The sequence below is a fragment of the Pseudogymnoascus destructans genome, assembly GCF_001641265.1.
Source record: "Pseudogymnoascus destructans isolate 20631-21 unplaced genomic scaffold scaffold_3, whole genome shotgun sequence".
NCBI lineage: Eukaryota > Fungi > Ascomycota > Leotiomycetes > Thelebolales > Thelebolaceae > Pseudogymnoascus > Pseudogymnoascus destructans.
In genome coordinates, this window is record NW_020167522.1 from 1,375,862 (window position 1) to 1,396,685 (window position 20,824).

At 50.3% G+C, this 20,824-nt stretch overlaps 4 protein-coding genes across 4 annotated transcripts; 1 reads left to right on the forward strand and 3 right to left on the reverse strand.

Annotated features, from left to right (window-relative positions):
• Positions 1–2,806, reverse strand: VC83_01692 (uncharacterized protein; the record flags this gene model as incomplete). The annotated part of the gene is made up of 2 exons (XM_024465366.1): positions 1–2,435; positions 2,485–2,806. The coding sequence occupies 2 exons, from the start codon at positions 2,804–2,806 to the stop codon at positions 142–144; spliced, it is 2,616 nt and encodes an 871-aa protein (XP_024327425.1). The 3' UTR covers positions 1–141.
• Positions 2,807–2,968: 162 nt separating this feature from the next.
• On the reverse strand, positions 2,969–4,016 carry VC83_01693 (uncharacterized protein; the record flags this gene model as incomplete). The annotated part of the gene is made up of 2 exons (XM_024465367.1): positions 2,969–2,974; positions 3,027–4,016. 2 exons carry the CDS (start codon positions 4,014–4,016, stop codon positions 2,969–2,971), a joined length of 996 nt encoding a protein of 331 aa, XP_024327424.1.
• A 422-nt stretch (positions 4,017–4,438) lies between these two features.
• VTC4 (vacuolar transporter chaperone) lies at positions 4,439–7,551 on the reverse strand. The gene is made up of 4 exons (XM_024465368.1): positions 7,417–7,551; positions 6,712–7,233; positions 5,000–6,652; positions 4,439–4,944 (listed from the first exon to the last, which is right to left on the reverse strand). Exons 2-4 carry the CDS (start codon positions 7,162–7,164, stop codon positions 4,672–4,674), a joined length of 2,379 nt encoding a protein of 792 aa, XP_024327431.1. The 5' UTR covers positions 7,165–7,233; positions 7,417–7,551; the 3' UTR covers positions 4,439–4,671.
• Positions 7,552–7,810: 259 nt separating this feature from the next.
• On the forward strand, positions 7,811–10,427 carry VC83_01695 (uncharacterized protein). The gene is made up of 4 exons (XM_024465369.1): positions 7,811–8,769; positions 8,825–9,197; positions 9,252–9,540; positions 9,595–10,427. The coding sequence occupies exons 1-4, from the start codon at positions 8,287–8,289 to the stop codon at positions 10,346–10,348; spliced, it is 1,899 nt and encodes a 632-aa protein (XP_024327430.1). The 5' UTR covers positions 7,811–8,286; the 3' UTR covers positions 10,349–10,427.
• Positions 10,428–20,824: the final 10,397 nt, after the last annotated feature.

Below are 20,824 nucleotides of genomic sequence, written 5' to 3' on the forward strand. Positions count from 1 at the left end.
TGTTGAACTCGTTCTCATTATAGAAAATGCCACAATAACTCATAATATCATCCCCAATACCTCTTCAAACGCCACAACTCCATCTCCATGCACCCAGGGTATCTCCAGCCAAAACTCCACACACGTACACACACACACCCCCTACTTCCTACCCTGGATACTATTCTCCAACTTCCTCAACATACTCTGCAACCCAACGCCCCTCTCACAATTCTCCCCCACCCACCCCTCCATCCTCTCCCTCACCCCCCTCAACCCCCTCAGCACCGGCATCCTCCCCCCCTCCTCCCCCTCCACATGCGCCGTCGGATTCAAAAGCAAATCAAAGCAATCCCCCCAAATCTCACCCTGCCAATACCTCTTCATCCCCTCCCTACACCTCCATCTCTTCCCCGCCCCCTGCCCCGGCAGCGCCGCCCGCGCATCCGCAACCGTCTCCATATACCGCCCAAACAGCATACTATGCAATATCCCCGCCAAGCCATGATAGTCAATCTGGAACGTCCACGGCCTCAGCTCGCGCATCTCCGCGCAGTCCTGCGGTCCCGTCTTCCAGTCCGCGATAAACTGCACATCAGGCCGAAACACCTTTATATCCACGCCCCTCCCGAAATCAATCAGCGCAACCCCCTGCTCCGCCCACCCCGCCGAACCATCAGCAGCGTACTGCGTGCTCCAGCCTACCCCCCCCGCGCCGAGCCGCACGAGCACATTGTCCGCCTTGAGATCGCCGTGCAGGATCCCGGCTTTGTGCAGCGCCTCGACAGTGCGGAGGAGTTCGATGGCGAAGAACATGGCGAGGAGCTCGTCCATCACGCCGCCTGCCTGCTGGCTGTCTGCGCGCGCGATGTTGACCAGGTCGAGGAGCGTGCCTTGGTCGCGGTAGGTTTCGATGAGGTAGCATTCGTCGCGGTAGAGGTGGAACTCGTGCGCGTGGATGAGAGAGTCGGCTGCACGCGAGACGCCGAGGCGGCGCGAGGCTTGCCGCATGATGTAGAATTCCCAGGCGGTGGGAGGGTCTTCCATTTTGAGCGCCTCGAGGGGTTGGCGGTGGTGGAGGGAGAAGGCGCCGCGGCCCATGATGGCGCCGTTTTCGTTGGTCTTGGTGGTATCGTCGGAGTCGGTGACGGTTTCGATGAGGTAGACGGGTGCGAAGGCGCCGGCGCCTAACTCGCGCTTGACCATGTACTCTCTTTCTACGCCGGGAAAGCGTAGCATGGGGGGCATGGCGATGTTTGTGGTGGTCTTTTCGCTGGTGTTCTTCTTCATTTTGGCCACTGCTTTGGCGAACTTCTTTAGCTCTGCGGATTTGCCGTGCGCCTCAGTTGAGTGGTCATAGTAGCCCTCGTACGTCGTCAACGGAGGTTGCAGGGCCGCGAATATTTGGGTTCGTGTATAGTCATCGACCGGGTTACATTGTTGGTCTTGGATTATGGGACCCTTCGTCGCGATGTCCCTTGAGAAAGCGGCTCCATTTGTAGCTGGCTTGGTTGATGGCAGCGCCTTATTTTTGGTTACGACACCAAGAGCCGGAGGCGGAATTTTCTCAGTGAGAGGCAATGGCTCATCAATAACCTCCTGGAACGGACTGGAATCGAGCCTATCGTTGCTGCGGAAGATGGATGACGCTTGTTGCCCATTCGCTTTAGACGGAGTTTTGGAGATAAACTCTTCCTTCTCAGCACGTGCCGTGAAGGCACTGAGAGATGACTCAGTCTTCTCGGCGATGGGAGTCATGAAAGGCAATCGGTTTTGAGATACCTGAGATGCATCGCGGAATGGTCGTGTGGGTGCTACATAGTCTTCCGGAGGTATAGGGACGAACATTGTCCGGACGGCTGACTCCGGATGCTCTGGGGATATGGGCGTAGAGACCTCTTCTTGCTCATCAACTTCATCCTCGTCGTCATGAGACGTCGAGTCAGCTTCTCGACTGGATTCGAGAATAGCACTGGACTCAAGAATGGCATCGTCATGGTCTTGGCTAGACTCGACAATGGAATCGTCGTGGTCGTCCTCGGAGAGATGAGATGCTCGTGTATCATCATCATCGTCATCCTCGTCTTCCATGCCAGGAATATGTTTTCTAGCCGTAAACTCCGACCATTCACTCACACTCTTGGCATCTGATGTGTCTTCTGCAGCAACCTCGCTCTTGGTATATGTAGTCTCGTCATCAACAGCTTCACTCGTAGTCACAAGCCTTCCGGTGCCGGTGCTCTCAGCCTCAGTCGTGTATTCGCCATCCGTCTCATCGTCATCACTTTCGCTTTCTGACTCCTCCTCTTCCGACACCTCCTCCGACTGAAGTGGCTGGTTAAATAGCTCATAGATGTCATCAGTGGCCGCCTTGGTATGGAAAGTCATGGTGGGTTCTGCGTTGGCCCTCCGCTTGACCTTCTTTCCAGCAGAAGGAGATGAGAGCTTGGTTTTGACTAGCCATCCTATTAGTCATATAAAAACAAATTGGGATATAGCACTCACTAATTTGCGTTTCGTTGACTTCCATAGTCTTTATCCTCCTGCCTCTGCCATGTTTCGGTGGCTCTATGGCCACACCATTCTCATCCACCATAGGCGGATCTCTCGCTATCACCAACTTTTCCTGGAAAGATCTGTCCAAAGAAAGTTCTTGCTTCGGAAGCATCCCTTCGACTCTAATAAAGACATCAAACCTCTCGTTTTCCTGATCGACCACCACATGACTAATTTCCGGCTCCCAGTTCATGTCGAGCCAGCCCTTCTCCGCAGCTATTAATTCCTCGGAGCACCGCTCACTCCCGACTATCTCGGGCGTGGGGTACATCGCCTCGAGATCAGCAAAAATACGTTCACTCCTGCCCTTAGCATTAATAGTCACCTGCTCCTTCACCGCAATGATTGAATTTGAATGCGCCTCGGAACTTGATATTTGAGGTTTAGAAATTGGTATAGACTGAAATTACAAAACGCCACAACAGCCAAAACATTAGTCCTATGATCATCAACATATGACAGATGTGGGAGTGAGAAAATGATTATCTTACCTGGTCTTTGAAAACCGCCATCTTGGGCGCAGTGCTCTTCTTGGCCCCGGCTTTCATTGTCTCCCCCGCCCACGGTTTCGCCTCAACTACATTTTCCTTCCTCCTCTCTGCTAGGGAACCGATCGAGTCCCAGCCCTTGGCACCACTCCCACCAACCACAGGTGCCGGTTCATCTGCGTCCGAAAACACCGCCAATTTCGGGCGACCATTTCGCGTTGTCTGCGAGCCACCAACCCCCGAATTCGGGCGAGGTGCTTGTGGATCCACCGGTGGCGCTGCAGCAGACGCATACGGATCAATCTTTGCGGCGAGCGCTGGACGCACAATTGGCAGTGCCGGCGAAGAAGGCGCACGGCTTTCCTCCGGCTGTGCCGCAAACCGCTGCTGGAACTCATTATATTTCCTCAGCAACCTTGGTGCTGGCCTAGCATCCTTCTCTATCCCCATATTATACACTTCCTCAGCCTGCGTCCAGCGTCCCGCCGTCTCCAACCATGCCGCGAACTCCTCGTAGAACAGCGCTAGCCCGTCACCGACGCCATGGCGCGACAGGAACGCGTATGTCTCGCGCGGGCTATCGGAGAAGAAGCGGATGTACGATAACCACAGCTTCAAGTAGCGCGGATCATTTTTGTACTGTGGAGAGGAGAGGAAGGTCTTGGTGGAGGCCTCGAGCAGCGGGAGCAACTGCGACTGCGGCGTCGCTTGCGCGGAGGGGTACGCGTCCATAGTCCATCGCACGTAGCGGTCGTAGATGTCTAGGGGGTCATCAGACTCTGCGAAAAGGGCGAGTTCGGCCTCGAAGTTGGCGCGCACGGCGTCGTTGACCGTTTTGGTGTCGGAGGGGTTGGGTGTAGCGAGGGGTTGGAGGGGGGAGGCGGAGAAGAGGTTTGCGAGGGCGCGGGCGGAGCGGCCGCTGGGGATGGCTTGGATGTTTTCCTTTTGCGCTTCAATAATGTCAAAGTTGATTAGGTCGTCGGAAGCCGACATCTTGGTGGATTTGTCGTGTCGTCCAGGTTGTCGTTGTTTGTCGTCCTTGGTGTTGAGAATTTAGATGGTGAGATGGCATTGATGTTTATGTTTCCCTATGTTGTTTGTTGCCCGGTCAACAACATCTCCACATAAGTATCGGCGTGTCACTGTCACTAACTTGCCCAATATCATTTTGGAAACCACGGTTGGATGACATTTTAGCTAATGGTGCAGTACTGCCGCCCAAATGTCTGAAGAGGGACATGTATGGCCTAGGATTAATACTAGTAGTTTAGACTCGTAAAATTTATCTTTCTAGTTCCGTTTGTGAGTAACTGGGCTCTTGAATATGGCCTTTAGTGACTGAACGCCTTTGCTTAAAACTACAGATGCTATAAACACTGGTGTTACTTTTGGTCCCCCTATCCGTTTTAGGCGACACGAGTATATGAGTGACCCGGCGGAGACTCAAACAAGGGACTTAAGACATATGTAGCATATATTCTCTGAAGATTCCTGTACACAGCATGCTTTGCTATACCCAAAAAGCACCCCATATCTCCTCCAGTGCAAACCTCTTGAATCTCCTCGGCACCACTAAAGATGCATTCTACCGTTGTTACAATAATATATATGTACTGTACTACCCCACGATTTCGTTGTGACTACCCCCCTACCTCTCCTTCAACTCGAACCACCCATTCAACAAAATAGCTATGAACACACACCCACAAAGCACACTCGGTCCCCAACCATCATGGTACTGAACAGCCTTCCTCTCCCTAATCGCCTGTGCACGATACAAGTAGATCGCCACCGAATATAGCAACGATGCGACGGCTACAACCGTGAACGCGCCGGCGACGACGAAGGACATGCTGTTTAATTTCGCGTCGAAATTAAGTAATGTGACGGCAACAGTGCCGATGTAAATAGAAAATTCAAGCTAGAGAGGTTAGTATGGTTGAGTAAATAATGGGGAGATACACAGGACGGCTTACCCAGCCTAAGAACGTCCTCTCGGCGGCAAAGTAGACCTTCGGCTCTACCCTGACGGGGACGTGGATCTTCTTCCCCTTTGGCGCCTTGAACATCCGCTCGGTCACAGTCTGGCCAAGTCTGTTTTGTATCGCGTTGTCCATCGAGACATCAGGCCTTGCCACCAACTTCTTCACGAATTTGGCCGTGTTGTCGCGTACTGCCCGAGCTTCATGCCTCAATAATGAAGAGTAGTATGGCCACCCACCAACACGTCTTGCCTCTTCAAGATCATTTGGCCCGTCCTCATCGTCGGATTCATAGATAACATATGCATCTGTTAAGGGGCGGTTGGCAATCTGCTCCTCGTCATCGAGTGTATTACCCGTTGACATCTGGGCTCTCCTTCGGAGGTCTTGCTGCTCCAAAACATTCCGTGCCTCAAGCATATGACGCACGGTTTCCTCGGAGTTGTCATCCCGGACGGTGGAATCCTGCGATGCATGCCCAAAGCCATGTCCATCGTCGTCATCAGATTCATCGTCTTGGTCGTCCTCGCTCGTTGACGAGTTTGCGAACTGGCCTGGTCTGCGAATACCGAAATCGTGGGTGACTGGCTTTCGGATGTCAACGTCCATCTGCGGCATCCAGAACGGAAGCAGGTTGATGCGTGTTGGGAAAAGCGTCGCCGTGCCGTGAATGAATTTCGAGAATTTCGGAACGGCTTCGACGAGATGGCTCGAAATCAGCTCCCGCACCCATCCAGGAGGCTCCTGGCCGCTTTGCGTCTGTAGCTTGACCTCCAAGACAGCGTACGGAAAGCGCTCAACGTCCTCAGAAGGCAGTTGTGAGAACGGCCAGTCGATACCAATATCCATTCTCCTCCAGTTGTTGCCCGATCGTTTCCTGCCGTCCATATTATCCTCTCGGACCATTGTCAACTCCGTGTCCAGCGAAATTCGCACACGAGCATCGGCAGGCAACTGAAAGGCCGTACGGTTATAAAACGAACGACAGACAGGAACGTAACCCTTCTTCAGCACTGAATACTGGATTTCTTTGGCCAGTCGCTCGTCCTCTGCAATTACTTTCTCCGGCTTCTTACCATCTTTCCTAGCCCTTTCAAATATAGCTGGCGGAAGTAATTCACCCTTCATATACGCGTTCACGTTCTTTTCCTTCATGGCGAATCTGGCTTTCACAGATTTCTCGCCAGTCCAGTCTTCGCGATGGGTCTTCCTTTCCACGAATATCGTCTCCGTTGCCATTCCACCATACCATCTGAGACGAATGGCCTCCGCACCTTCAGTCTTCTTTAGACGCCCTTCGTAAAGATCCCATGATTCTGGGTTGTCATAATAGATCGATGTAATGGCGGAGTCCTCTTTGTCAAATTCCTTGCTAGCATTAAACACCAGTACTGGAAGATGTTTAAGAATTATGAGCTTCAGCTCCGTAATATTGTCTGGATGAACCCAGTATTTCGTCGTGTTACGGATAAAGCTTGCTTGACTTCCACCAGCAGCGCTGTCTCCCTTGACCGGGTTTCCTCTCGTCCTTACAATATCGTAGAGCTTCGAGAGTTTAACGATGTCGGCATCGTAGTTGTCGGTAAAAAAGGGCTTCGCTTTCAGCTGAGTGGCGAAGGCCGGTTTAAGGTGCCACCCTGTTTGTTTCTACGCCGCCCAACTGTTAGTCTGGCCCCAATTGCTTTCAACACCGCATTGGCACTTACATCATGCTTCTTGATAATCTTCAAAAAGCCGGTATAATTGAGCTGGACAAACTTGGCAAGGTCGTGCACATCGGCAATAATATCGCTCAAGTCCTCCTCCAGCAGCATGAACTCCTCTTCTGTCGGTGCATCTGAGTGGCCCTCGGCTGTTACTGGTCCTTGGTTGTCGAGTCTGCCCACGACCTCAGTGACCTCACGCTCACTGGCGGCAATGCGTCGGCCAATCTCATTGGCCTTGACCCTCTGCTTTGTGTGTACCTTCTCCAGCTCAAGGTAGAGAGTGGTTATGAACCCCTCTTCGTTCTCCGAAGTCCATTCTACGCGCTTTCCCTTTCCGCCATCCGTCGAGGGAGCGGTGTCGGTCTTCAGCTGCGCCTTGAGGCCGTCATAGTCTATGTAGTACCACTGGTATTCCCTGATCACGCTCGTGCGGAGCTGCTCGCCGAACTTCATGACGATGAGGCCTGGTCGGAAGTTGTAGCCTCCCTGGATCCTGTTCGATACCCACTTGGAAGACCTGTTCTGGAGGTCGTGTATAATTAGCATGTGGAATCCACGGTATGCATAAGGTCCATCTGGAGTGGAATTGCGTCAGAAGTGCGGGAGCTCATGGACATTTGCTTTTGCTCGCTCGTGGGGTGGGGGGTGGGGGTCATGATGAGCACTGAGACAGGAGTGGAGTGTGGGGAATAATATAGCACATACATCGAGCTTTCACAGTACTGATGTGTGTTATAGTATGGGATATAACCCCTCTCTGTAAGAAACAGAGTATATAGAGCAGAAATAAATAAATAGTGCCTCCAACCAACGTAAAACGAGATCGGCCTTGGATGCGAAGCGTAGCGAAGCACAGTAAGTTAGTGAAGCTTCCTGCCATCATTCCCACGTCAATAGCTATGGCATTGGCCAATAAGAATTCTCCGTCCGAAAACGTGATTGAGACCCTGGATTAATAGTATCTCCGATCTCCGGATTACAATGGTCGAGACACCTTTATAACAAATATATAACTTATCACTATGAACCTCTAAAATACTACTCTGATATTATTTCAATATTATTCCTTTTTTTATGACCTTTATATCATCAAAAAACGCAAGGTTTGATCAGTTCATATTGTTATGTCCATATTACGCGTCTCTAACGGGTTTAGCGTCATTTATTTCTTGTCAGCAGCAGTTTGACAGCCGTTCTCAGTGTAGTCACATGACCTTCTATTGCTCTTCTCTTTGCTCAGCGGAACGTCCTCCTCCTTCCTCCACTTGTTCAGCTGTCATACTACAACATCCACAGGATCTCTGTATTATATTTTTTTCTGTGTGCATTGGTTTCCAGCGTCTTCATCTTTCAGTAGCTTGCCTCATTTTCCGGCTCTTGTTTGGACACTGTGACCACACCGTTAGTGGTATACATGCGGAGTTGCCCCGCGCAGCTTGTGAGCTATTATCAATCGCAAGTACAGTGCTTGAACGTGAGCAATTCATGAAGATTCACGTCTTCCACATAAATCCGAATCATTTGTATCTTGAACACCCATCGCTGGGTTGAATTTTCACAGCTCAATTCGCTGTCATGCATCCAACACGTCTGTGTCGCCTGGGAGCTCTCCGGCCAAACCTGGCAAAACACACCGAGAATCTGGTCTCATATCGCCCTTTCTCTGCCAGAGCTCAAGGGAATGATCAGACTCTTACCAGAGCGCAAAGGGGTGACCAGAAGACGCCAAGGAAAGTCCAGAAGAAAGCTTCCGCCAACTCTAAAATCTTCAAGGTCTCAGATGAGGTTCGAGAAGCTATCGAAACTGGCAAGCCGGTCGTGGCACTAGAGACCACTATTTACACCCATGGCTTTCCCTATCCTGACAATGTAGCGCTGGCAACGCACCTAGAGTCCGTTGTGAGGCGTAAAGGAGGGATACCAGCAACAATCGGAGTTTTAAACGGAGTTGCCAGAGTTGGCCTCAGCGAGGAAGAGCTAACAGAACTTGTCAATCCATCGAGCAAGACGGAGCTCATGAAAGTCTCCAGGAGAGACTTGCCCTACATTGCGGGACTTGTAAGCCTCCAATGAACTTATTGGCCTTGCTTAACAAGCACTAACATAAGTACAGGGACTAACAGGGAGGAAGATAAACGGTGGCACTACAATCGCAGGCACAATGCTCCTTGCGGAACTAGCAAATATCTCCGTATTTGGAACGGGAGGCCTTGGCGGAGTTCACCGTGGTGGAGAGAACACCATGGATGTATCTGCAGACCTCCAAGAGCTCGGGCGAACAAACGTCACAGTTGTTAGCAGTGGCTGCAAGAGCTTCATTGACATTCCGCGCACCTTGGAGTATCTGGAAACGCAAGGCGTCTGCGTAGCTACGTTTGCAGGAGGCCGGAAAGGTGACATAGATTTTCCAGCGTTTTGGACACGAGAAAGCGGCGTTCGGAGTCCAATGGTTATCCAAAATGCGGAAGAAGCTGCCGCAATCATACGTGGGTGTTATCTTTTCTCGTAGCGCTGAAATAGCATCTGACTTGAGGATTTAGACGCGTCGGAATTGTTCCGCTCCAACGGCATGCTGTTTGCAAACCCTATCCCCAAAGAGTGGGCGCTGGAAAAATCCAAAATAGACGAGGCTATCGAAGCTGCTGTTGCAGAGGCAGCCGAAAAGGGGTTCCACGGCCACAGAAATACACCTTTTATTCTGTCTCGCATCAAGGAGCTTACTGAAGGAAAGAGTGTGCCAGCGAACAGAGCCTTGGTCGAGTCGAATGTGGCTATAGCTACCAGGGTTGCCGTTGAGCTTGCAAAGCTAAGAAATGCCGAGTCGAACACGTGAGATTATTCTTCCATATATTTTAGTAGGGATAGCGATTAATTAAGTCGTAGATTTGCATTACACACTCCCGTCATATCTCCCAATGAATTTCGATACACTAAAGAAGCCGCATTGTATGGGGTGGAAATCGAATCCCCAGAGACAACACTTAGAGCTCCGACGCCAGAGCCAGTCCAAGCGAGCCCCAAAGTTTCAAAGCCCGCTTCACCACAACAGAAGGTAGACATACTTGTAGCTGGAGCTGTTGCTGTGGACGTATCGTGCAACTACAAACCATTCGACAAGGCCGCTGATTCGCAACCCCTGATACACACATCTAACCCTGCTTCTATAACAGAAACCACAGGAGGCGTGGGTTTCAACGTCGCCACAGCAGCTCAGTATGCCAGCAAGACCAATTCTGTGCAGCTATGCAGCCTCATAGCCACGGACACAGCAGGCCAACTCGCGCTCTCGACAATGAATGAGTTCGGCCTTAGAAGCGACGGAATCACTACGCTCGCAGCAGATGCAAACACGAAGACCGCAAGGTATGTGGCAGTCAACACCACAGGAAACGACTTATTCGTCGCTATGGCGGATATGGATATCCTTGGTGGTGCACGCGATGACTTCCAACTGCAATGGCAAAGTAAGATCGATGCTGCGAAACCGAAGTGGGTTGTCGTCGATGCAAACTGGCACCCGTCTGCATTCAAGCAATGGATTACTGCGGCCAGCGCAGCAGGGGCCAAAGTGGCCTTCGAGCCTGTCTCAACAGCCAAGTCACAAGTTCTCTTCCCCGAACCATCAACTGCAGGGTAAGTCACCTTTCAATCTCTCTTGCCAGCCCTATCTGCTCTGTGCCCCTTTTTCCTTACCCAACTATCGTCCATAATCTAACAACACCAGCTTCCCCCTCCCAGTCTTCCCCACCAATGCAATCACCCTCGCAGCCCCTAACACCCTCGAACTAACCGCCCTCCACTCCGCGGCCCGCGACCGCTCCTACCTCGAGCGCCAAGACTGGTGGGAGGTAATCGACGCCCTCGGCATCCCTAGCACCGGAGCCCGCGACCGCTTCGTACAGCTTACATCGCGTGCCCTCGTCGACGCCGGCGTGCCGCAAATGACTGTGCAGCTATTGCCGTTTATCCCATCGATTGTTACTAAACTCGGCAGCGGAGGTAAGCCCATTTCGCATTTATCCCTGCATGTTAGAGGGACTAACTGACACCTCCCAGGCTGTCTACTGACCGAACTCCTCACCCCGGACTCCCCCAAACTCACAGCCCCCGAACACGCACCCTACGTCCTTGCCTGGAGCAACAACGGCACTGACTTCGTCGGCGGCGTGTACATGAGGCATTTTCCCGCTGAGGCGTTAGGTGCCCGCGGCGTTAGCAGTGTGAATGGGGCTGGAGACACGTTTTTGGGTGTTTTGGTTGCGGGGCTTGCGGAGGGGGTGGCGCTGGACGAGGCGCTGGTGGGCGTGGCGCAGAGGGCGTCGGTATTGACGTTGGGGGATGCGGCGTCGGTGAGTCTGTTGTTAAAGACGGTGACGAAGGGGGAGTTGGGGCGGTTGGCGGGAAGAAGTGTATGAAAAGGAAGGAAGGAATTGGACGTATAGATAAATAAATGGAGATACTAAAATATAAATAATCGTATAAAATAAAACGTAGCTGCTCCTCATAGATCCAAGGTGCACATCGCGGATGCTTGCATATCGTTACGGCGCGGTGCGATGGTGGCTGTGAAAACAACATTAATTATCGGATGCGCCTAGGGTTAGCACAAATAATCATAATAATCATGACTAACGTAAGTCGTGGCGTAACGCGGGGGATGGCGTAACGCGGTGGAATTTTGAAGAGAACGTAACAAATCTGTAAATTTAACTACAATCAACAATAATACATGATCCACCGTCACTCTCAGATTGTTCCCCTGCTTCTTCTTCAATATACTTGTCAATTTCAATGTCTAAGGAGGCGTCCTTGTCCTTTGTTTTTCTTACTTTAGTTATGTGTTGCCTTTTCCGCCTCCATCACCGCATCACACAATTCTTGTGTAGAAACATGAAAGTGACCCTTTAGAACAACCCTTCTCCCCTTCGTACGTACTATACGTTGCTTCATAACTGATCGCAAGTTGTTAGCATCGAGTTGGTGAACAATGCTACGTGCTCTAAGTTGCTCTAGTGTTGACGGCACCCTACTACTATTAATCGTAGTTGTAAGGTGCACATTTGCAGAGCGTAAGGTCATTCCGTCTAGGGGGGAGCTGTTAATAAAGACTTAGTCAAAAATATCATACTAATGGGGTGTTTTTGGTCGGTCAACCTCAACTAATGGCTCATCATTAAGCAGTGTACGCAACGCTTGCTAGGGATTAAAAGGAAACAAGTTAACACCACGGTATGCTGACTTAATATTCTAATGGTTGCATAAATTAAGCCGTGCCTAGATGTATGCCTCTATCCATTTATACTTCCGTGTACGCGCAAGTTGCGCTTGGTTGAGTAGGGAGAGCACTGCTGTTAGGCGCTTTTTTAGCAGGCCAAATATCACAACATCTAGTTCTCATACTGACATTCGTTGCACTCAGTTTGCTATCAAACTCAAGAGCAAACTTAGAAATCTCCTCCTCAAACCTACAAGTCACTATACATATTTTGGCTTGTCACACCAACAACAAGAGCAATACTACTCAACGATTGTTACAACCCTCTATGATTCATTACACGTCATTGATCCTTAGTTACTGGGCCGATATGACCACATAGCATATCTCTACAACCCTCTATGATTCATTACATGACATCACTCATACTACCACATGACATATCTCTACCAACTAGAGGCCTACGAACATGAACGATAGCTCCAAAAGCTTCTACAACCCTCTATGATTCATTACACGTCATCGCTCCTTAGTTACCCACAAGATTGGTTAAGTTATGACATAATCTGTCTATAGGGGTACTCTGACCTTGGACCTCCTTTCACTTCCTATAGGCTAGGAACCTAGGAGATGGTTCTATGGGATTCTCTTACGTCGACTACAGTTACCAAGCCTGGTTAGTCATGGAGTCTTGGAAAATGAGAGAACTACACTCCTTTAGCATAAATAGGATTGCCCTTTCCTTAAGAAAGGGCAAGCAGACAATACAGTAAATTGACTATCACATACTTCGATGTCTTTTCCAAGCTTCCAAGCATTGATCTTGTTACTCCTTGTTTCTGAAAAGTCAGTGAGGTGCTAACCTCTGACTTATCCCTGAGTTCTCAGACTCAACATTTGTTACAACTTGTCTAAACCACTCCACTACATCATACACCTGATTGCTGCATTGTGGAATAGTCTAAGCTACGACCCTTTGGCTCTTTTTCCTAAGACAGTGTGTTGTCAAAATCATCCCTTCCTTGGGTGGCTAGATTCTCACATCTGGTGCACCCACCATTACACTAGTGGCTGAGCAAATGCGATGTATGTGTAAGGACACAGGGCACCCAGCTCACAGTAATAGCATATGAGAGTGCGAGTCGGAGGCTAAACGGATGCTATCTTATAGGTCTACTACGAAGGATACAAAAAAGATGAAGGGGGAACCCTGTGAGTCAATTCCCTTAAGTACCCGAAACCCATCCGACTTGGTTTGTTACGATGGTCACGGAGGTCAAGAAGCCAGTCCGGAGAATAATAAGCTAGATTAATCTAAAGAGAGAAGGAGAAGAAGAAGGAAGGTGAGGCTATTCCTCGTAATTGTAACGCTGACTTCTAAATGATAGAAGACACAGAGGTTCTCTTGCATAAAGGTTTACTTATCAGAGGAGGCAGGGGATCAGACACAAAGGCTTCAAGTAACACGTTACTAGTATATAACAAATACTGTATTGAGTTGAGCACGAAGCTCCTATCTAAGGAAATACTATCTACTTATATAGTGGCGTCGTGCCTAGTGGACTCTTGGGAACTCACTCGAGTCCTCGGAGTCCTGGACTCTTAGGATTCTTCTCATCATCCTGCGAGTCTGTCACGTGCCTAGTGGACTCCTGGGAACTCACTCGAGTCCTCGGAGTCCTGGACTCTTAGGACTCTTCTCATCATCCTGCGAGTCCGTCACGTGATACTTTCAGAACTACTATTCCCCGCTGCCCCTCCAGGTACCAGGGCCGGTCTCATGCGACCTCCCTCCTTCCTGTCCTGTAGTTGGCCAGCCTTCTTGTTCCGTCGTAACAGTAATATACAGTTGTCCGCTTAGCGGTTGTAGCCTTGGTGGCTAAGGCTGCACCTGTAACAACCGTAACAAGTTGTAAGCTATAATCGTAACACGGTTAGCCCACCCCAATGATCACACGTGACCAGGGGGAACCTCGTGAGTCATTTCCCTCAAGTACCTGAAACCCATCCGACTCGGTTAGCCCGCCCAAATGATCACACGTGACCCGCAGCTACTCAGAGTCTGCTCCTTAGAGTGAGAGACGAGAAGGCATCCTTACACTACCCCCCTTCTAAGAGGGTGCTTTGTCCGCAAAGCACGCCATCAGGGTCCTTTTCGTAACCTCTCCGTTTGTAAAATGTGTCGGGAAGGTGCTTCTCTGCGGAGGTGGCTGTTTGTGAAGGGTACCGTAACACCACCTCGTGGAATGCGACACTGGAGTTGGCTTTGTTTGATCTCACTTCCATCTTCGTGGTCCGAATGGGCACCGGGAAGTATCCGCTAAGCGTTTGAGTTGAACCTTTCTAAACGTGAAAGGGGGAGTGGTCACGCTAGCCCGATTCAGAATTTATTGTTGTAAGCCAACATTTGAGTACTCCGCTTCGCCCATTTTCTCTTGTTTGTTTCCTTACAACCACAACGCCAGCGAACGCCAATCCGAGACTGGTAAGTGGCCCCCCTCCATTCATATATCTGTATACTAATTGATTGTTTAGAATATACAATTCCACACGAACGAGTAGGTGACGGGAACGCGCTCAGCGCGCGGGTGATAATGTGGGCTCGACTGACGGGATTATAGATCCCAACTTGAAGATGCCAGTCCCGCCTCCTAGCCTTGTCGGTCGCTTTCTGCATCCTCTGTCTGCATTGCCTTCGGGCCAAAGCTCGGGGAGTCCAGGCGCATGCCTGCATCTGGTCTCCCTCGTCGTCAAAGTGCGAGTACTGCACTGACCAGCACTCTCCCTGCGTCTCGGTGCGTTTCCTTGTGGTGTTCGGTTGGTTGGTTGTAGCTGACCATCGGGTGGATAGCTGCCCTGGTTCCTCGATGAGGAGTACCGCGGCCTCGTCGCTGCCAAAGCAGCCCTCCCTGTCGTCACCGCCGACGTCGTCGCTGCTGCCGTGGAGGCAAATCGGGTGGCCACCCAGAGCGTTCCGAAGTTCCGCTCCGCGGCAGAGCGAGACTCCTACGAGGAGGCTCGTGCCACGCGCGCCGCCATTGAGGCGGGGTTCGCCGTGAGCATGCCCCTTCCCCCGTACTGTTTCGGTGCTGACTCGGTGTAGCAAATCCAGTCGTCTCTGCGTCGTCTTCGGACGGAGCAGGGGGGCGTGCCGGCTCTCCTGGAGGAAGTGGTGGCGGCCGTGGGCAAGCTGCCTGCGGTCGCTGCCACTGCCGCGATGGTTCCGGTCCGCGCTGGTCGGAGGAAGGAGGGGGAGGGCACCTTTGGTGCAGAGTATGGGGAGTGAGGGGGGGGGGGGTAAAAAGGGGGGGGGGGGGGGGGCCTGTGTCGGAGGGGACTCGGACCCGACTCTTCGCATGGGGTCGCTTCGACCCTTCGTCTCTCATGGTGGTAGCCGCTTGTTGCGACGCCGGTGAGACGTTTGGGAAGGGTGGCTCCCACAAGGGTTACGGTGGTGAGTGCGCCCTGGCTCAGAGGGTAGTTAGTTTAGGGTCGTAGGTAGCAACGACTCTGTTTTTCCTGCTTTGTCGTCCCTCCCGTGATCGTAGTTTTGTTCCTCGCCCGCCTTCCATGCCGTAACCCATCCGAGTAGTTCTTGAGGTGGACCTGGTAAATCTGGGTATTCTGTATAAAACTCTGAGTTTATGGGGAGAGTTCATGAAGTTCGACGCTGGGTACCACTCCGGGTCCGGATCGTATCCTACCCAACTAACCCGGTATTGTAGTTGCTTCCATCGGAGCCTCACGGCAAGGATCTTTTCCACTTCCCATTCCTCTACGCCATCTATCACTTCGCTGCTAGGCTCAGGAGGATCTTGACCAGGTAGGGGGTTGTTCGGATCCTTCATGAGGACGTCTGGTGAGAACACATTGTGTATTTGAGAACCGGTAGGTAGTTTCAATTGAAATGCATGCCCAATCTGTTCCAACACCGTATATGGTCCGTCCCATTGTTGGCCCAACTTGCGGCTAGGGCGAGAGTTTTTCAAATTTTTGGTCGATAGGTACACTCTATCTCCTATGTCCCAGTCGATGGCCCTTCGGCGTCGATTCACGTGCTTAGACATTTTCTCTTGTGCCTTTGACATGTTTTCCTTTGCATGGACCCATGCGTTATGCATTCAGTCTGCAACCGCCTTGGCTTCATCTCGAATTAGAGTCTCCCAGGGGTTGGTGCTTTTCGGGGTGTTCCAATCCCAACTCGTACGCGGATCGGTTCCATACTTGAGTCGGTAGGGGGTCATGCCAATGGATGCATGGAGGAGTGTCATTTGCACGTGGTCCATTATGGGGATGAGTTCGCTCCAGTTATCCTGGTAGTAAGATACGAAAGGCCTCAGTCTCTGATCGATGTATCGGTTCATGATTTCTGTCTGTCCGTCGGTCTGCTTATGATAGGCAGTCAACAGCTTAACCTTAACGCTGATAATTCGACAGAACTCCTGCCAAAAGGATGAAATGAATTGGGGTCCGCGGTCACTTACAATCGACTCCGGAGTGTGTCTGAATTGGTATATCCATTCGATGAACAATTGTGCCATTTGCCGGGCTGTTGTGGTTTTGTAGCAAGGTATGGTCACCGAACTCTTTCCGAGTCAGTCCATGAACACTAAGATGCTGTCATATCCATGCTTGTCCATTGGGAACTCCTTGAAGTCCATGGTGAGGTGTTGCATAGGATATTCGGGTATGGGCAGCAGGTGTAGGAATCCTTGTTGCTTGGTGACATTGGTATGAGAAAGCTGACATGTCACACAATTCCTCACATAGCGCAGACAATCCGCTTCCATCCCGACCCAGTGGTACTTCGGGGCAATCAATTGATAGGTTTTCTGGCTGCCAGGATGTGCCACCGACACCTGGTCGTGCGCTTCTCGGATTAGTTTCATACATAGCTCGGTGCCGGCCGTTCAACAAGAACCCGTCAGGTAGGGGGTGTTTCGCACGGGTTTCTGTAAATGACTCTCTGTTGTCCTCACATAAAGCCTCTATTAAATTGAAAGGCATTTGGGGCTTGGGGGTGTCCATCGAATTAATGGATGCTATATAGCTCTCAGCGAGTTCGGTGCTGATTCGGGGGTGCAGGCAGCTTGGACCTAACAATACCCTCGCCCTACTATCAAGCTTGACTTTCTGCTGCGTTACCAAGTCTTGGTCTCTTCGGCTTAGAATATCTGCCTTCTGGTTATTCTTGCCCCCGGTGTACGTAATGCAGAAGTTGAAGTCGGAGAGTAGTTCCATCCACCGAACTGCTTCTCAGTGAGAACCTTGGTAGACATGAAATATTCCAGCGAACGGTGGTCAGTGTAAAAGTCAACTCGGTGGCGCACCGAAGCCAACTCGGGTCTCCATTTTCCGAAGGCCTTTACTATTGCGAATAGTTCCTTTTCGTGGATCTCCCAATTGATCTCGTGTCCGGATAGGACATGACTGTAGAAGCTTACGGGGTACCACCGCTTGTCAGGGTGTTCTTGAGAGAGGATACCAGCTACGACTCCATCAGAGGAATCTGTCTCCAGCTTCGTAGGCAATTCGGGGTTGAAGTGGTGAAGTGCCTGTACTGCTAGGAGTTGCCAGCGCAATTCCTCAAAAGCAGCCTCGCATTCGTCTGTCCATCGGAACGGCTCCGAGAGACTAGTGATGGTGGTGAAAAAGTTGCGAATGAATTGTCTATAGAAGCCACAGAATCCCAGGTAGGACTTCACACCCGTAACAGTGGTCGGTTGGATCCAGTTACGAAGGGGTTCAATTGTGTCAGGGTCCGCTTCGACACCGGAGGTAGTGAGAACATAACCCAAGTATTTTGTCCTGGTGACGTTGAACTCGCATTTATTCAAATCGGCTTGGAATCCAGCTTCTCAGAGATGCTGTAGGACCTTATGCACATGCTCTATGTGTTCCGTAGGGTCCTCTGAATAGATTAGGATGTCGTCTAAGTATGCGGTACAGAAGTCGTCTAAATATTGCATCAGGACGTCATTCATATACTGCTAATAGGTTGCGGGACCGTTCGTCAGTCCAAACGGCAGCACTTTGCACTTATAGGATCCATAGCGAGTCCAAAAGGTCGTGTACTCTTCCGAGTCAGGGTGCATCTGTATGCGATGGAAGGCTTGTCTGATATCTAGCTTTGTGAAGATTTTTGCTTTCTACACCCGTCCTAGTAGTTCGTCGATACGCGGGATGGGGTAGGGATCGTTCCGGGTGAGACCATTTAACTTCCGGTAATCGATGCAAAGTCTTAATTTGCCATCCGCTTTCTTATAATATGATAGGGGACGCGAAGGGGCTGTTGCTGTTGACGATGAAGCCTTCCTCTAGGTTCTCTAACAGGTATTGCTTAGTAGCCTTAAGCTCTTCGGTGCCCTGTCGATATAACGAGGAGAAAGTGTTTGGTAAAGGGGCTTCGAGCTGTATCTTGTGGTCGTATATGCGGTGTGGGGGGATTCGATATGATTCCAACTGCGAAAAGACATCGGTGTATTTCCGGTTCATATGCGGAAGCTTCTGCTAGATGAGGCGGAGCGTTTCTTCGTCCTCTACCAACTCCTTTTCATGGATGATCTGGTCAATTTCGTAGATGCTAGTCTGAAAGAACTTGGTGTCGCTTCGCATCATCTCGGCACTGATTTCGCATATCCGTATGGGTGTGAAACTAGGTACCAGTTTCACTAGTAGTGGGGGAGAAACCTCTTGGTTTCGGGTAGGAATCGGTGGCATATCGGTGATCTCTTCATAGCCTGAAGTTATCACTTTCATGTTCATCAAGCGTCCGCCTGCGCGGCGTCTGTCTTCGCGGTGGATTGCAGCATCCCTGTGATTCGCATCCGGCTGGTATGCGGGATGTCGAATAGACGTTTCTCGCGTGTAGTAGGGCAAGGTGATCTCCTTGCTCCAGCTAGGAGTCGGCAGGTACTCCTTTGGCCATACTAACTGGCTCTTTGCAGAGTCGAGTAGTATTCAGAAGCAGCTGAAAAGCTTCTTCCCAATTATCACATCTTGTGCTCCGAGGTCCAGGAGTACAAAGGGGCAGATTAAAGTATCTGTTAATCTACCTCGGTATCTAAGCTAGTACTACCACCAACAGCATCGAAGCTATTCACAAAGGGCCTATATCGTTGAGAATTGCTTGATACTTAGCCTCCAACCGTAAAGATGATATGCCTACAACTAGGCTGTGGATATTCACTACTGCCACAAGGATTAAAGCAATCATCAACAGGCAATCTTTAGAGGCATTATTCTTTAAAGCATCTAGCGATATCATACGCCCTCAAAAATGATAATAGACATTCGTCTAGTGCATCACGTAGTATATCGTCGTTTTTCAACCCACGCCTATCAGCTCTACCAAAGCAACCTGGTAATCCTGCAAAGTATAACGTACATGTATAGCGAAAGCGCCAAACAAGCGAAAGCGCCAAAATTATCTACCCTCACGACAAACATTGCGATAAATCTACCACAACATTAGAAATCAATTGAAACTACTCGGAGTCCTCTTCCTCAGAGGTGTCTATTACAATCTGACACGTGCGCGCATTGTGCCCAGTCTCACCACACTTGCCACAGCGACGGGCACGGGTTTCTTCCCTTGGCTTCCGACCACGGCTTGCCCTTATTTCCTGCTCTACCTGCTGCACAACATCCCTCTCATCCTGTAGCTCTTGCGCCCCTTGTTGACTAAGTGATCCTCCTTGCTGTAGTCGTGTTTTCCTAGCTCTCCGGCGCTTGCTTAGTACTTCATTTGCCTGTCGTAGGTTTTGGTTCTCTCCCTTTAGCAGTGCTAATTGATGCATTATTTGCGATGCACCCTTTGTAAACTGGTCAACAGCTGCATAGATTGAGGTTGGAGAGCTATTTTGATGGCGTGAAATCCGAGTTTTAATAAATGTAGACTGTGACATAGCTTCAATTGGGTTGTTTGGTGTCTGAGAAACCCAAGGTTGAGCAGTACCTGGGCGGGAGCTTGGAGGCGTTGGTGTCCTTAACTTAAGATCAAGTGTAGATATCACTCTCTCAGGGTCAAATGGAAGAAGCCCTGCCCCTCGGAACCCGCCTCAAATGTTACTTTCCGTCATTGTAGTGTTAAATGCAGCGTGGAAGGCAGGAAAGAAGTCATCCTTTGTAATATGAGAAATATGAGCCTGCATCATATCTTCAATTTGCCGACCATAGGCCTGCTTTAACGGGCCGAAACAGCCAACATCAAGTGGCTGGAGTAGATGAGAAGAGTGAGCAGGCATACAAAGCGTAATAATGTTGTGTTCCTTGCAGTACTCCTCAAACTCATCTGAGTGGTGGCTCTCATGACCATCAAGGACTAACAAGCGATAACCACCAACACTCCGGGCCTTTGTATGCTTCTCAAAGTGCTGAATCCAATCCATGCCTCTCTCGTTTGTAGTCCAGCCATTTTCAGTAACAGAAATCACCCAATCGCTTGAAAATCCACTATTCTCATACCAAGATGTAAGGTGGTTTTTGCCTGCAACAATGATAAATGGTGGTACTGCCCAACCTTGAGAACTAACGCCTTGGATTACTGTAACCCATTCCCGATTACCAGGCTGTACCTTCTTTGCTTTTGCCCGCCCGTCTGAGCTTGTTACAACCATAGCAGTTGAGATAACGCCCATCATAAACCCAGTCTCATCAAAGTTGTAGATATCTGCTTCATCGATACCATATTTCGCAATTGTGTTACGCACAAGCTCAAACCAGCCATTAATAACTTCTGGATCTTCGCACTTAGCCCTCTGGTAGTCGTATTTGCGCTGAAAGCGTGTCTGGAGCTCTACACGCCGCTTAACAAAGTTTGAAGCCCAACGCGACCCAACGCGTGACGCGTCGCGTGTTGCAAGTAGTCGACTTGCCATATCTTCAACAACAGACAGC

What these genes read in the sequence shown, in the direction of transcription:
- VC83_01695 (XM_024465369.1), top strand. Translation starts at nt 8,287, where the DNA reads ATGCATCCAACACGTCTGTGTCGCCTGGGAGCTCTCCGGCCAAACCTG. An exon ending in AGAAGCTGCCGCAATCATAC is followed by an intron (nt 9,198 to 9,251) that starts GTGGGTGTTATC and finishes TTGAGGATTTAG; the next exon opens with ACGCGTCGGAATTGTTCCGC. An exon ending in AGAAATGCCGAGTCGAACAC is followed by an intron (nt 9,541 to 9,594) that starts GTGAGATTATTC and finishes ATTAAGTCGTAG; the next exon opens with ATTTGCATTACACACTCCCG.
- VTC4 (XM_024465368.1), bottom strand. Translation starts at nt 7,164, where the DNA reads ATGAAGTTCGGCGAGCAGCTCCGCACGAGCGTGATCAGGGAATACCAG. An exon ending in AGATTATCAAGAAGCATGAT is followed by an intron (nt 6,653 to 6,711) that starts GTAAGTGCCAAT and finishes TGGGCGGCGTAG; the next exon opens with AAACAAACAGGGTGGCACCT. An exon ending in AGAGGACGTTCTTAGGCTGG is followed by an intron (nt 4,945 to 4,999) that starts GTAAGCCGTCCT and finishes TAACCTCTCTAG; the next exon opens with CTTGAATTTTCTATTTACAT.